The sequence below is a fragment of the Acinonyx jubatus genome, chromosome C1, assembly GCF_027475565.1.
Source record: "Acinonyx jubatus isolate Ajub_Pintada_27869175 chromosome C1, VMU_Ajub_asm_v1.0, whole genome shotgun sequence".
Classification (NCBI taxonomy): domain Eukaryota; kingdom Metazoa; phylum Chordata; class Mammalia; order Carnivora; family Felidae; genus Acinonyx; species Acinonyx jubatus.
In genome coordinates, this window is record NC_069381.1 from 84,141,983 (window position 1) to 84,155,038 (window position 13,056).

General features: G+C 35.1%; 1 protein-coding gene across 2 annotated transcripts in view; it reads right to left on the reverse strand.

Annotated features, from left to right (window-relative positions):
- The window catches only part of SASS6 (SAS-6 centriolar assembly protein), a 56,955-nt gene that overhangs the window by 11,578 nt on the left and 32,321 nt on the right, over positions 1-13,056 (reverse strand). For both annotated transcript variants that reach the window (XM_015073835.3, XM_027058498.2), the window contains one exon: positions 11,531-11,659. In XM_015073835.3, the coding sequence (XP_014929321.1) occupies positions 11,531-11,659 (129 nt within the window). The remainder of the gene's footprint in view (positions 1-11,530; positions 11,660-13,056) is intronic.

The window sequence follows — 13,056 nt, forward strand, 5'->3', positions numbered from 1 at the left end:
CATCATCACTAAACCAGCCTTAAAAGAAATGTTAAACAGACTCCTCTAAGTGGAAAAGAAAGGGCCATAATTAAAAGAAAATTAGGAAAAGAAAAACTTTCATGAATAAAAGCAAACAAACAGTAAAGATAATTAAGCAATCACTTACAAAGTTAGTATGAAGGTTAGAAAAGTACTAAATTCAATTATTTCTAAAAAAAAATTAGTTAAGGGGAGTCACAAAATAAAAAGATGGAAACTATGAGGGGCTCCTGGGTGGCTCAGTCAGTTAAGTGTCCGACTTCGGCTCAGGTCATGATCTCACGGTTCAGTTCTGTGAGTTCGAGCCCTGCGTTGGGCTCTGTGCTGACAGGTTAGAGCCTGGAGCCTGCTTCAATTGTGTCTCCCTCTCTCTGCTCTTCTCCCACTTGCACTCTGTCTCTCCCTCTCTCAAAAATAAACGTTAAAAAATTTTTTTAAAAAGATGGACACTATAAAAACTTATACAAAAAATGTGAAGGGGAGGGAGTAAAAATAAAGTTCATTTACAATGTCTTTAAAATTGACTATCAAGATAATATAAACTGTTATATACTCAGAGTGTTATATATGAACTTCATGGTAAGTATAAACCAAAAACCTATAGCAGGTACACATAAGAGAAAGAAATCCAAGCATAACACTAAAGAAAGTCATCAATCACAAGGGAAGAGAGCAACTGAAGAAAGGAACACAGAAGAACTACAAGAGCAACCAGAAAACAATAAAATGGCAATAAGTACATACTTATCAAGAATTACTTTAAAAACGTAAAGGATCTAAATGGCCCCATCAAGATACAGGGTGATGGAATGTTCCCATAACATAACAAGCCCCATCTATATGCTGCCTACAAGAGACTCACTTCAGACCTAAAGACACATAAAGACTGAAAGTGAAGTGAAGAAAAAGATATTCCAGGCAAATGGAAACAAAAAAAAGCCTAGGTAGCAATACTTACATCACACAACACAGACATTAAAGTGTAACAAGAGACAAAGAAGGTCGTTACATGATAATAAAGGGATCAATCCTTAAAGGGAACAGAACTGTAAATATCTACCCACTCAACACTGGAGCACTTAAATACATAAAGCAAATATTAACAAACATAAAGGGAGAAATTGACAATAATACAACAATAGTAGGGGACTTTAACGCCCCACTTACAACAATGGATACTGTATCCAGGCAAAAAATCAATTAGGAAACAGGATCTTTATATGACATATTAAAAATTTTTTTATTTTATTTTTTATCTTTATTTGTGAGAGAAAGACAGACCTCGAGGAAGGGATATGGGCGAGGAGAGGAAATAGTGGAGGAGAGAGGGAGAATCCCAAGTAGGCTCCAGGTTCAGCACAGAGCCTGACATGGGGCTTGATCCCATAACCCTAGGATTATGACCTGAGCCAAAAATCAACAGTCGGATGCCCAACTGAGCCACCCAGGCACCCTGACATATTAGACCAGATAAACTTTACAAATATGTACAGAACATTCTACCCGAAACCAATAGAATACACATTTTTTTTCAAAACACGTACATTCTCCAGGACATATCTCTTAGGCTACAAAACAAGTCTCAATAAATGTTAAGATTGAACTCCTATCAATTATCGTTTCTGACAATCATTATGAAAGAAATTACAAGAAAAAAATTGGAAAAAGTACAAACACATGTAGGCTAAACAACACACTACTAAATACCCACTGGGTAAATGAAGAAATCAAAGAGGAAGTAGAAAAATACACTAAGTAAAATAAAATGAAAACACACCAGTCCAAAATCTACAGGATGCAGCTAAAGCAATTCTAAAGAGGAAAATTTATAGTGATTAAAGGCTTACCTCAAAAGACAAGAAAAAAATCTCAATCTATCTAACTTTACATGTAAAGGAACTAGAAAAAGAACAAAGCCGAAGCCAGTACAAGTAAAAAAATAAAAGATCAGACCACAAATAAATAAATGAAACAGAGACTAAAAAAACACTGGAACAGATCAATGAAATCAGCTGGTTCTTTGAAAAGATCAACAAAATTGACAAACTTTTAACTAGACTCATCAAGAACAAAAGAGGAACCAAATAAATAAAATCAGAAGTGAAAGAAGTAGCAACTGACACCATAGAAATACAAACGATTGTAAGAAACTAAAATGAAAAATTATACACCAACAAATTCAACCTAGAAGACAAGGACAGATCCCTAAATATACACAATCTTCCAAAACTGAATTAGGAAGAAACAGAAAATTTGAACAAATTTCCAGTAAAAAAAAATAACAGCAACCAAAAAATATCCAACAAATTAAAACCCAGAACCAGATGGATTCAGAGGTGAATTCTGACATTTAAAGAAGAATTAATACCTATTTTCTCTTTAGTCTATTCCGAAAAAAAGGAACAGGAAAGAAAGCCTCAAAACATACATTCTATAAGACCAGCATTACCCTCATATCAAAACCAGACAAAGACACTACAAAAAAGGAAAACTATAAGCCATATCCCTGAAGAACATGGATATAAAAGTCCTCAACAAAATATTAGCAAACCACATACAACATTATTAAAAGGATCATTGACCATGATTGAGTGGGATTTATTCCTGGGATGCAAGGGATGGTTCAATACCTGCAAAACAATCAACATGTGAAACACCACTTTAACAAAAATAAGAATAAAAATATCTCAATCACTAAATAAAAATCATTTGACAAAGCCAATATCCATTCATGATAAAAAATTTTCAACAAAGTTGGTTTAGAGAAAACATTTCAACATAATAAAGGCCATATATGATAAACTCACAGCCAACATCATACTGAATAGCGAAAAATTGAAACCTTTTCCCCTAAGATCAAAAACAGCACAAGGATATCCACTCTAGGTACTTTTATTTGACATACTACTGAAGTCCTAGCCACAGTAGACAAGAAAAAATAAAAGGCATCCAAATTGGTAAGTAATAAGTTAAATAGTCACAATTTGCAGATGACATGATACCAAACATAGAAAACCCTAAAGGCTCTACAAAAAAACTACTGGAATAAGTGAATTCGACAAAATTGCAGAATATAAAATTAATATACAGAAATCGGTTATTCCTATACACTAATAATAAAGTAGCAGAAAAGGAAATTAAGAAAATAATTCCATGCACCCCTATATCGATTAGAGCATTATTTACAATAGCCAAGTTACAGAAGTAGCCCAAGTGTCCACTGATTGATGAATGGATAAAGAAGATGGGGTATATATATACAATGGAATATTACTCAGCCATAAAGAATGAAATTTTGCCATTTGCAATAAAATGGTGGAGCCAGAGAGTTTAAGCAAAATAAGTTAGAGAAAGAAAAATAACCATATGATTTCATTCACATGTAGAATTTAAGGGGGGGGGAAGGGGGGGAATAAGAGAGAGACACATTAAGAGACTCTTATTTACAGAGAATTGATGGTTACAGAGGGAGGGGGGATGAGGGGATAGGCTAAATAGCTGATGGGATTAAGAAGTGCACTTGTGACGGGTGGCTAAGTTGGCTAAGCATCCAACTTTGGCTCAGGTCATGATTTCGTGGTTCATGAGTTCCAGTCCTGCATCGGGCTCTGTGTTGACAGCTCAGACCCTGGAGCTTGCTTTGGATTCCGTGTCTCCCTCTCTCTCTGCCCCTTCCTTACTCATGCTCTCTCTCTCAAAAATAAATAAACATTAAAAAAAAAATGGACAAAAGATTAAATAGATATTTTACCAAAATAAATACACTGATAACAAAAAAGCACATGAAAAAATGCTCTCAGCTTCATTAGCTATTAGGGAAAATGCATGTTAGAAGTCACAATAAGAGATTTCTATATACCTATTAGAATGGCTAAAAGTAAACAATTCACCATACCAGCTGTTGTCAAGAATATAATATATCTTGAATTCTCAGACTGCTGATGGATGGTTCAACCACTTTTGGAAAAGTTTGGTAGTTTCTTAAAAATGAAATATATATCTCCAGCCATTCCATTTCTAGGTATTCACCTTAGAGAAATACAAAGACTTATACACAAACAATCACAAGCAGCTTTATTTGTAATAGCCCAAAACTGAAAGTGACTGAAATGTCTATCAAATGGTGAAGAGATAAACAAATGGTGGCATATGCATTCAATGATATACTATTGAGCAATTAAAAGAACTAGTGATACACACTACAACCTGGATAAACCTCAAACATGGTGAAAGCAGACAGACAACAAAAGCTTCATATTGTATGATTCTATTCATATGAAATGCAGTGAAGCAAATGTATAGACAGAAAGCAGATCAGTACTTGCCTAGGGCTGGGGGCAAGAGTGTGGATTAACTACAAATAAGCACTAGGGAACCTTCTGGGGACATGTAAATGCTCTAAAATTGGACTGTCATAATGGTTTCACAACTCTATAAATTAATTAAAATTACTGTACTGTAAACTTAACCATGGGAGAATTTTATGGTATATAAATTATACTTTAGTAAAGTTTTAATTTTTTCTTTAAAAAGTACCGTAAAGAATAAAAAGACAAGGCAAAAATTGGAAAACAGTACGTTAACATATAAAACCCACAGCAGACTAGTGACCAAGATATATATAAAAAATGCTTATGATGTCATTTTTTAAGGGCTACACATCTCAACAAATGGATAAAGAAATAGACATTTTATCGATGAGGAAACCAACTATAAATACAAAGCTGATGTTTCTCAATAATGAGGGAAATACTAATTTTCATCATAATCACCAGACAGACAAAATTATCTTTGACCCAGTTACTTTTAAGAATTTATCTCACATAAAGAAGATGTGGTGTATATATATATATATATACACAATGGAATACAGCTCAAAAAAAAAAAAAAATCTTGCCATTCACAACCTGGATAGAACGAGACAGTATAATGCTAAGTTCAGTAAGTCAGAGAAAAATAACATATGATTCTACTCATATGTGGAAGTTAAGTAACAAATGACTAAAGGAAAGAGACAAACCAAAAAAAAGACTCTTAACTATAGAAAACAAACTGATAGTTACCAGAGGGTAAGGGGATGAGTGGATAGGTGAAATCCGTGAAGGAAATTAAGAGTACACTTTATCTTGATGAGCACTGAGTAATAGAATTACAGAATTACTATATTATATACCTGAAACTAACTTAACTATATATGTTAACTATACTAGAATTAAAATAAATTTTTAAAAAGAAAGAAAAAATGAAAATAAGTAAATAAGAATTTATCTTACAAATCTACTGGTAAAAGGACATAAAGATACATATTCAAATATAATTGCTGAAGCACGGTATGAATATCTAGATTGAAAACAACCTGATCATCCATTAACAGAGCACTAGTTAAATTAAGTATAGTACCTGCATATACTGGAATACTAAGAAGTCATTAAATAACAAAAATTAACATTCTAATACATAGAAACGGACCTATTCCATAATACTACTACTGAATGAAAAAAAGCAAGGCACAGAATAGTGGGCATGTACTATTTATGATTACATATACACTCATGTATACAAACACACATATTTATACATGTACACACATATATCCTGTGTATGTTTTAAATATTTTTGGAACATAGCATAAAAAACTCTGAACAATGATTTTCTCTGAGGAGAAAACTGGGGACCACGGGAGGGACATTTAGATAGTATATCCTCCTATACATTAGGAAGCTTCCCATGCTCATATATTATTTTTTAAAATAGTTAACACAAAATAAGCAAAAATTAATTTAGAACCACATGGTGAATGAAGTATTGAGTCTAACTGAGAAATGTTATCTCTAGATAAAATCTGTCTCTGAATACACATTGTGGGCTAAACATTATCAAGATAAACCAATCATCTGATCTTAGATAGCTACTTTCTCATGGGAGAAAATCCTCACATTACAGCCTCAATGATGAAAACTGATCATGTTTGACCCTAAAGGTTTATCCCACACAAGAATCAGAATGAGACACTCTGAAAGTGTTTAAGTGATTTCACCACAAGCATTTTCTTTGACATCAAAAACATCTTCTTGATAACAGTTCTGTTTAAAAGATACTCTAGTTAGCAATCATAATGGAGTTTTCACCACAAAACATAAGCACCATACAGGCAAGGACTTTGTCTTGCTCAGTGCTGTCTCTTGCAACTAGAACAATGTATGGCCATAGTAAAATTCATTAAATAAATATTTATTGAATGAATGAATCCTTGCCTACTGTCTTCAAAAACAAAGAAATTATTTTGTCTATCTTACTTAAGAAATTATCAAATTTGTTTTAAATGGAAGCTATTTATTCATTCGTTCTACTCATATGTGTAATGAGAAGGCACATGCAAACAGGGAAGAGGGACAGAGGAAGAGAAAGAGAGAATCTTAAGCAGGCACCATGCTCAGTACACAGTCCGACACAGAATCAATCCCATGACCTTGGGATCATGACCTGAGCCAAAATCAAGAGTCAGGACACTCAACTGAACAAGACACCATGACATTATCAAATGTTCTATTTGTCAGCATGCCACAATCTTTTAAAACACTCCTATTTCCTTCAGCATGATTTTGTTTCTTGCCTAATTTATGTTAATTTAACTCATTTTATTTTACATCCTCACAGTTAAGCATCTATTTGAATGTACTAAATCCCAACAGTAACATTTAAAGACACCAGATATATCACAATTTCAATGTCATGAAATAAAATGGTTTCTTTTTACTTCAACTAAAAAGATCATGTTTTAATCACAATATCTGCTAGCACCAGACTAACCAGATCTGTGGTCTCAAAGTAGGTCTGAAAGTAGGTGATACTATTAGTAGTATTTAATAGATAAAATAATAAATCACTTATCATGTCCCAGGCACTATTCTAAACAAATATATTAACTTACCTAACCCTCACAATAACCCAGTAAAGGAGATAAAATTACTGCTTTACTTTACAAGTAGAGACACTGAAGCATTAAGAGTTAGATGCCTGTTTTTTGTGTTTCAGTGGCTGAACCAATTCACATTGACAAAGACAGGATTTAAATTCTAACATCAGATTCCACCTTCTTAACCAGTAAACTATACTGTATATAATATGCATAGTAGTATAAGCATACAATTCACAAATAAATATTCATGTGTTAAAGATTCAAGCTCCAAGTGTTTTAAAACCGTTTTCTTTTGTTTTTTAACTGTTGAGGATACAAGATCAAAAGAATACAAAAATCAATGATATAGAAAACTCTAGAAGTCTTGCTTCTAAGAATACCCTTGTTATAATGACTTCTCCAATTCCAGAAGAACAGTAAGAAAGGTAATCTTGTGAGCCATAATTACTCCTACAAACTAGGCAACTATGGAAAGAGTCTGTAGTATTTCTTGTCCTCATTTGGGACATTATATATTTTCTTGGAAAGCTGTTTAAAATAAAGAAGCAATATGGATAACAATGTGGGGTTTCCTCAAAAAGTTACAAATAGAGCGGCGCCTGGGTGGCTCAGCTGGTTAAGTGCCCGACTCTTGATTTTGGCTCAGGTCCTGATCTCACAGCATGAATTTGAGCCCTGCATTGGGCCCTGTGTTAACAGCATGGAGGGTGCTTGGGATGCTCTCCCTACCCCCCCACCCCACCCCTTCCTCACTCATGCATGCGCATACTCTGTTTCTCTCTCAAAATAAAAAACTTTTTTTTTTTTAGGTTAAAAATAGAACCACTCTATGATCCTGCAATCAAACTACTGGATATTTATCCAAAGAACACAAAAACACTAATTCAAAGGGATACATGCACCCCTATGTTTATAGCAGTCCAAGTGTCCACCAACTGATAAATGAATAAAGATGTAGTACATATACAAAATGGAATATTACTCAGTCATAAAAATGTGAAATCTTGCCTTTTGCAACGACATGGATGGAACTAGAGATTGTAATGCTAAATGAAATACATCACAGAGAAAGACAAATACCATATGATTTCACTCGTGGAATTTAGGAACAAAACAAACAAGCAAAGGAAAAAAATGAGAGTCAAAGCAAGAAACAAGACTTTTAATTACAGAGAACAATCTGATGGCTACCAGAGGAGAGGGGGAAGGGGAGATGGGTTAAATAGGTGGTGGGGATCAAGGAATGCACTTGTGATGAGCACGCGGTGATGTATGGAACTGCTAAATTACTGTAGTGTACACCTGAAACTAATAACATTGTTAACTAACTGGAATTAAAAAAAAAAAGAAAAAAATGAAAAAGCAATTCAATCATAATTCTCAAGACAAAATTTGATCCCAAGATGCAACCACACTTGAATATGCAGATATTCATGAAGAAACAATAATATATTCAAGAAACCATTAAAAAGAAAAGAAAAGGAAAGGAAAGGAAAGGAAAGGAAAGGAAAGGAAAGGAAAGGAAAGGAAAGAAAAGAAAAGAAAAGAAAAAAAGAAAAGAAAGGAAAAACAGGTGTTGGCAAGGATGTGGAGAAAAAGGAACCCTCATATACTGTTGTTGGGAACGCAAACTGGTGCAGCCACTGTGGAAAACAGTATGGAGGTTCCTCAAAAAATTAAAAAGAAAATTGCCATATGATCCAGTAAATATCAGGTATTTACCCAATGAATATGAAAATACTAATTCAAAAAGATACATATACCCCTATGTTTATGGCAGCATTATACACAATAGCCAAATTATGGAAGTAACCCAAGTGGTCCATCAAGAGATGAAAGGGTCATGATGATGCAACACACACACACACACACACACACACACACACACACACACACACACACACACTGGAATACTATTCAGCCATAAAAAAGAATGAATCTTGCCATTTGCAATAAATAACATGGATGGAGCTAAAAGATATAATAGTATGTGAAATAAGTCAAAGAAAGACAAATACCCATGATTTCACTCATGTGGAATTTAAAAAACAAAACAAGGGAAAAAAAAAAGAGATAAACCAGAAAACAAAATGATGGTTACCAGAGGGGGGGTCAGGAGGGATGGATGAAATTAATGAAGAGGATTAAGTATACATTTATTTATTTTTGCCCTTGAAACTTTCCAGTATTCGCTAGTCTTTTTTTGTTTTCATCTTTTATTTTTTTTAATTTACATCCAAATTAGTTAGCATATAGTGCAACAATGATTTCAGGACTAGATTCCTTAATGCCCCTTACCCATTTAGCCCATCCCCCCTCCCACACCCCCTCCAGTAACCCTCAGTTTGTTCTCCATATTTATGACTCTCTTCTGTTTTGTCCCCCTCCCTGTTTTTATATTAGTTTCCCTTCCCTTATGTTCATCTGTTTTGTCTCTTAAAGTCCTCATATGAGTGAAGTCGTATGATTTTTGTCTTTCTCTAATTTCACTTAGCATAATACCCTCCAGTTCCATCCATGTAGTTGCAAATGGCAAGATTTCATTCTTTTTGACTGCCGATAGTATTCTGTGGTATACACACAAACACACCACATCTTCTTTATCCATTCATCCATCGATGGACATTTGGGCTCTTTCCATACTCTGGCTATTGTTGATAGTGCTGCTATAAACATTGGGGTACATGTGTCCCTTCAAAACAGCACACCTGTATCCCTTGGATAAATACCTAGTAGTGCAATTGCTGGGTCGTAGGGTAGTTCTATTTTTAGTTTTTTGAGGAACCTCCATACTGTTTTCCAGAGTGGCTGCACCAGCTTGCATTCTCAAAGTGTACATCTTGATGAGCACTGAGTAATACATAGAATTGTTGATTCACTACATTATACACCTGAAACTAATATAACACTCTATATTTATTATACTGGAATCAAAATTTAAAAATAAAATATGGACAAATAAAGTTAATGAACAGTACAAGAATTACTTAACATTGTAAAAAAACAACAGTAATCCTCTGAACACACATATCTAATGCTCTTTAACAAGCAATGCAAGAAAAGCCACCTAAGTGCATCTAAATACTCTTTACATAATGATATTCTAAGCATAAAACTCAGGTTTAGTTCTCATTTCATTGAGAATTCTCAATAGCTCCAGACGACAGTTAATAAGGCTTTGGCAAAAAGGCATATGCCTAAGCAACACAGGCAGCTTATTTTTAGAGCAGCCCAAAACTAATTTAACAAAGCATTTATTTGTAAGTTTATTTATTTTTAGAGAGCACACAGGCAAGCAGGGGGCAGAGAGGGAGGGAGAGAATCCCAAGCAGGCTCCACACTGTCAGTGCAGAGACTGACACAGGGCTTGATTTCACAAACAGTGAGATCACAACCTGAGCCAAGATTAAGAGACACTTCATCGACTAAGCCATGCAGGTTTCTTTTGAGAAAGGGTTTATAATAGCAATTTCAAAGTCCTCAGTTATTTTATAAAATATTCTTTTCAAAAATGTTTGTCTTGGGGCGCCTGGGTGGCTCAGTCAGTTGAGTGTCCGACTTCGGCTCAGGTCATGATCTCGTGGTCTGTGAGTTCGAGACCCGTGTCCTGCTCTGTGCTGACAGCTCAGAACCTGGAGCCTACTTCAGATTCTGTGTCTCCCTCTCTCTCTGCCCCTCCCCAGCTCATGCTCTGTCTCTCTCTGTCAAAAATAAATAAACATTTAAAAAAAATTTTTTTAAAAAGTTTGTCTTCAAGATTTTTTTTTAATGTTTATTTATTTTTGAGACAGAGAGAGACAGAGCATGAATGGGGGAGGGTCAGAGAGGGGGAGACACAGACTCTGAAACAGGCTCCAGGCTCTGAGCTGTCAGCACAGAGCCCGACGCGGGGCTCGAACTCACAGACCGCGAGATCATGACCTGAGCCGAAGTCGGACGCTTAACCGACTGAGCCACCCAGGCGCCCCAAGATTTAGGAAAAAAAAATTTTTTTGACCTAAAGTTAGTAATGAAACGGAATCAGTGGTTGGTCTGGTGGATGAAATTATTGTGAAGATAAAATTATACATATGAAAACAATATATAAACCTAAGACATTAGTAATAACAATGACAATGAAGAACTCAAGCGGGTAGGAAAAAAGTCTCAGCAAATAAATCAGATTTGAGGAAATGTTAGCCCTATGCTATTTAAGATGTTGCCAGAACTACATTGTAGAATATGCTATAATCCTGCCTTTTCAGACCTTTAAATCCTAGCAAAAGGATCCAAAAAGGTCACCATAGTTAATACATCAACAGTATGAAGTCAATAATCCTAGTTAAGTTTAAGAGTTGTAAAAGATTAAACACAGAATGAATAAAAATGGAGAAAGAGGTTGAATAGGAATCAAGTTTAAGCATACTGATGTCTACCTTTTTATAAATTACAGTGATTCAAGAAATACCATATAGAGCAGATAGTATTTCCTATAAGAATGAACTAGATATTCAATACTTAGCAAGCGATCAAAGGCTAAGGTAATTTTTCAAATTAAAAATATTTAATAAGTTGCTACACCTTGCCTCAAAAAGGTATTAATGTGTCTACCTTTGGTCCTGAAACTGGATGGATGTTATTTTTGGCAGATATAGGATGAGGAAAGGTATTCTGGAATGCAAATGCAGAGGAGACAGGATAACCAATCCCACAGGCTGGGTAAGTAAGTCTACCATCAACCTAAAAATAAAAACATAAAAAAGGTTAAGGATGAGACATTAGTATTTGCCAATCCAGGAGGCATCAGCATCTGTTATAATAATTGAGTACTATCTTAGAGGCTAATCTTATCATGACACCAAAACTCTGCTTTATTACATAGCATGAGGCTAGGATACCTTAAGGCTTTTTAAAGAGTGGCTATACAAGCTTGACAAAGTCAACCATTGGATCTGGCTTTGAACGGAGTTCAAACAGCAGCCTCTCTAAACCTCTCTGAACACCTGGGTTCCCTACAGGCCTTCCATTCCTAAAAGAAGGGATGCTGGAAGGATGGAGTAACAGTTCAATAAGCCAATCAGATATAAAATAAAAATAATTTTCCACCAAAATGAGTATAACAGCACAGTGCCTGACATGGGGCTTGAACTTACGAACAGTGAGATCACAACCTAAGTCGAAGTCAGACACTTAACCAGCTGAGCCACCCACGGACCCCAAGACATGTTCTTACATGGACTACCTGACACAATAACTGGCTTTGTCAGTGATTTTCAATATGGTGACACCACCATTAACCAATGTTACGAAAACAGTTTATTTTTATAAGAGCGCAACTGAAACACAAATCTTAGGAAGCAATTACGTACATCAGTGCTTACATGACAAAAAATACCTTTTACAAAGTCATGAAGGTCAAGCCTGTCAAATTTTTTCAAGTTTGTCATTCAGCAGTGGGCACTTCTTTCTACACCTTTTTCTATTTAGCAAAAATCCATTCCTCTCTTTAAACATCAAGTACTATCTGATTAAGTACTACCTGATTTATTGGGATAGATTTAAACTTCAATTAAGTATTTACATTTTAAATCCTCTGCCAGTGCTCTCCAACCAAAAACTACCAGAAACGTATCTTTAGGTGACACCCTGGGTTTACTGCTCCTTGCAAACAATGGAGACTGCACACTGTGGGGAACCTAGTAAAAGGGATGTGGCAGTATGAAGGTGTTAAAGGGACTTATTTATTGGACTTATGTGTTAGGTGGTTTAAGGGAGAGTTTAATAAAGTGTGGCTTTGTTGTGGGTTGGATGCTATCTGTAAATAAGGATAACTGTGTGACTATCTGAAATAAACCTTGTAAGTCAGGAAGAATGTACTAAGGCCAAAACAATAATTGGTAATGAAGCAACAACCAACCACATTAGCCAGGATAGGAGAAAACTTGTGGTTTTGTGGCTTGGCAATGATTTTTTTAAAATTGTGGTCTGACATGATTATGAGGTGGTCTTGTTTTTGTCTTGATCCGTCACAGTCACAAAGTGGCCTTGCCTGATGTTGATTTTCTGTTACATCGTTTGTTCAACAGGAGAGCCCCAATGCCTAGTTGTGAGTGTCAGGACAGCTCTCCTAGCAACAC